Below are 3,167 nucleotides of genomic sequence, written 5' to 3'. Positions count from 1 at the left end.
GTTGGGAACCACTGATGTAAATAAACCAGTGCAAAACCAGAGGTGGTGGAAATGTTTATAAATTAGTGTGAGCATAAGATTCGAGCTGTTTAAATATAACAACTCACTTTGGTCCTCTGTGGTCCACACTGCGCTCAACCACCTGGAGCAGAAAGACTCTTACGTCCGTATGCTCTTTGTGGACTTCACATCTGCCTTCAACACCATGATTCCCCAGACCCTGATGGACAAACTATTCACACTAGGACTAAGCCCCTCCATTTACAACTGGGTACTAGACTTAACAAACAGACCACAGTCAGTGAGGATCCACAACCTCTCCTCTTCCACCATAACCCTCAGCACTGGCTCTCCTCAGGGATGTGTGTTGAGCCCTCTCCTGTTCACTCTGCTCACTTATGATTGTGCAGCTACCCATCCAGGCTGTCATATTGTAAAGTTTGCAGATGATACAGTGGTGGTGGGATGCATCACAAACAACAATGAGTCCAGCAACAGGCAAGAGGTGGAACACCTGGAGAGCTGGTGCAAAGAGAATAACCTTCACATCAATGTGAAGAAGACAAAGGAGATGATTATGGACTTCAGAAGGAACAAACGCACCTATACCCCCCTGAACATAAGAAGATCTGCAGTGAAAGTGGTCTCCAGCTACAAGTACTTGGGTGTGCACCTGAATGACAACCTCAGCTGGGGCAACAACAACACCAACCTGATCAAGAAAGCTCAACAGAGACTCTACTTCCTTAGGCGGCTGAGACGAGCTGGACTGGGAAGCTCAGTCCTCACCTCCTTCTACAGGTGTGCAGTGGAGAGCATCCTGTGCTGCAGCATCAACGTGTGGCATGGAGGCTGCACAGCTGCAGAAAGAAAGGTTTTGCAGAGAGTGGTGAAGGCTGCACAGAAGACTGTTGGAGTCAGTCTCCACACCATCACAGACATTTACACCTCTAGATGCAGGAAGAGGGCCACCTGCATCATGAAGGACCTCACTCACCCAGCACACACACTTTTTGCCCCGCTCCCCTCAGGAAGGAGGTTGAGGAGCATTAAGTGTAGAACCACTAGACTGAGGAACAGCTTCTACCCTAAGGCTGTTAGACTCATGAATCTCTAACCAGGATAACCACTGTGAAAAATCACATCATGTTGCTGCTGATCTGTTTCATGTTGATGTGTTCATGCGTGCTCATCTGTTCACACAGACTCATGCTCATGTTCGTGATGCTGTTCAACGTAATGTTTTTATGCTATTAGTGCTTAGTGTATTTTTACTTGATGTTTTTCTTAGTTCGTATCTTAGACGTTATTACTGTTTTTCTTTTACATTTTATTGTTGGATGTAACTGGGACCCTGTGTACATAATTTCCTTCCACCACATGTACCACATGTGGTGCCAACGACAATAAAGAATCTCTGACTCTGACTCTCGGGTCCCAGGTTAACCATTAGCTCTGTTGTCCAATCAGAACTAACGTTTATTCATACAAGTGAAGGTTTCACAGAACTGTGGACAACTGGACCTTTACTGCGGTGGTTCCCAACCCTGGTCCTTGAGGAACACCATCCTGCATGTTTTAGTTTATTCTCTGCTCCAACACACTTCAGTCAGTGTCAGTGATTTAATTACTTAAGTTTGGCAGAAGCCTGTTAGTCACCCTTTCATTCAACTCAGGTGTGTTGGAGCAGAGGAACAAACAGGATGGTGTTCCTCAGGGATCAGGGTTGGGAACCACTGCTTTACTGTATTGAAACATGGCAGCACGGTTTTTATTGTCTACGTAGAATCAAACCTTTGTCTCCCAGTCGTGAAATATGAATTAATCCTGCTTTTGTGTGCACAGGGGTTGTGGGCGGGGGTGAACGCCGCGCGGTGCTCACTCTCCATGCCTCCAGTGGCACTGTCCCGGACAGAGAGCTACATCGGAGTTCTCATTGATGATCTGGTGACTCGAGGCGTCACGGAGCCGTACCGCATGTTCACCAGCCGGGCTGAGTTTCGGACCTTGCTGAGGCCAGACAATGCTGACCTCCGCTTGACCCTGAAAGGTAGTTTAACCCCACCCAAAAAAATGTTCTGATTTTCCATCTAACTGTCTTCCTCTGTCAGGGTTTGAGTTGGGGTGTGTGTCCCCAGCGCGCCACCAAGAGGCTGTAAGAGTGAAAAACAGCCTTCAAGAGTTGACGGCTGCCCTCCAGGCTGTCTGTCTGTCCACGACCAGATGGAAGAAAGTGCTGCCCAACATCGGCATAAGTGACTCCAAGCAAAGCTTGCTGACGTGAGGAACATTTAAAATCACTAGAGCCTTGGCTTGTATCAAATATCTCTGGATGCTTCTTGATTCCAGTCTCTTTTTTTCTCCCAGTGGAATGGAGATTCTCTATTACAAGGACGCATCTTTTGCAATGCTGGCTTCTGTTTTCCCAGAGTGCCTTTCACCTTACACAGAATTTGCAGAGAGAATCAAAATAGAGGGTAAAAAATGACTTTTTGTAGAATTTGTTGTGGATCTGTGAACCACGGTGAATTGTTTCTCAGTCAAACACATCTGTTGTGCAGCTGTGTACAAGCCTTACTGCGACCTGAACAGGAGAGAGATCGAGAGAATCCAAAAGGAGGAGAACATGTCTCTGTCGCAGGACATCGATTACTTCTCTCTGCCGGTGTCTCTGTCTCTGGAGGTCAGAGAGGCCCTGGACAGAGCTCGCCCGAGCACCGTGAGTCTCACACTATGAGCCTGTTTCTCTTTATTCTCCTTTTCTTCCATACCATTTATTGTCGTCTGCAGGCTTTCTGCTATTTTAGCCATTCAAATGTCAAAAAGTTCAGCTTATTCAGAACAATCCAGGTATGACGTTTAAGTTTTAATATTTTGAAAGGGAACAAAAATTACAATCACTTAATCTCCAAACATTTTTCTCATAGAAATACTTTGAGATTTCATCTGTTCCTTCAAAGATATTCTTAGAAATCTAATTCGGCATACTGGTGCTATTTTTGTTTTCTTTTGCTACTTTTAGCTCTGAGCTAATGTTTTGCTAATTTTGGCTCTCAGCTAATATTTTTATGCTTTTAGTGTTTTGTTATTCTTAGGTAGCATTTTGCTACTTGCGACTAACCTTTACCTTTTTTCATCTATTAGCTAGCATTTTGCTACTTGAAGCT

At 45.2% G+C, this 3,167-nt stretch overlaps 1 protein-coding gene across 1 annotated transcript; it reads left to right on the top strand.

The window, feature by feature from the left end:
• Window positions 1–1,845: 1,845 nt before the first annotated feature.
• Window positions 1,846–2,719, top strand: LOC119429751 (protein MTO1 homolog, mitochondrial; the record flags this gene model as incomplete). Its single annotated transcript, XM_037697318.1, is given in 4 exon segments — window positions 1,846–2,050; window positions 2,112–2,280; window positions 2,368–2,477; window positions 2,562–2,719. Coding segments are annotated over 4 exon segments (642 nt in total), but the record flags the coding sequence as incomplete, so codon positions are not given.
• Window positions 2,720–3,167: the final 448 nt, after the last annotated feature.

Source organism: Nematolebias whitei, unplaced genomic scaffold (genome assembly GCF_014905685.2).
Source record: "Nematolebias whitei isolate Nwh7 unplaced genomic scaffold, NemWhi1 Nwh_scaf_6756, whole genome shotgun sequence".
Classification (NCBI taxonomy): domain Eukaryota; kingdom Metazoa; phylum Chordata; class Actinopteri; order Cyprinodontiformes; family Rivulidae; genus Nematolebias; species Nematolebias whitei.
The sequence above is the reverse complement of the archived record's forward strand: the minus strand, read 5'-3'. Positions and strand labels throughout refer to the sequence as shown.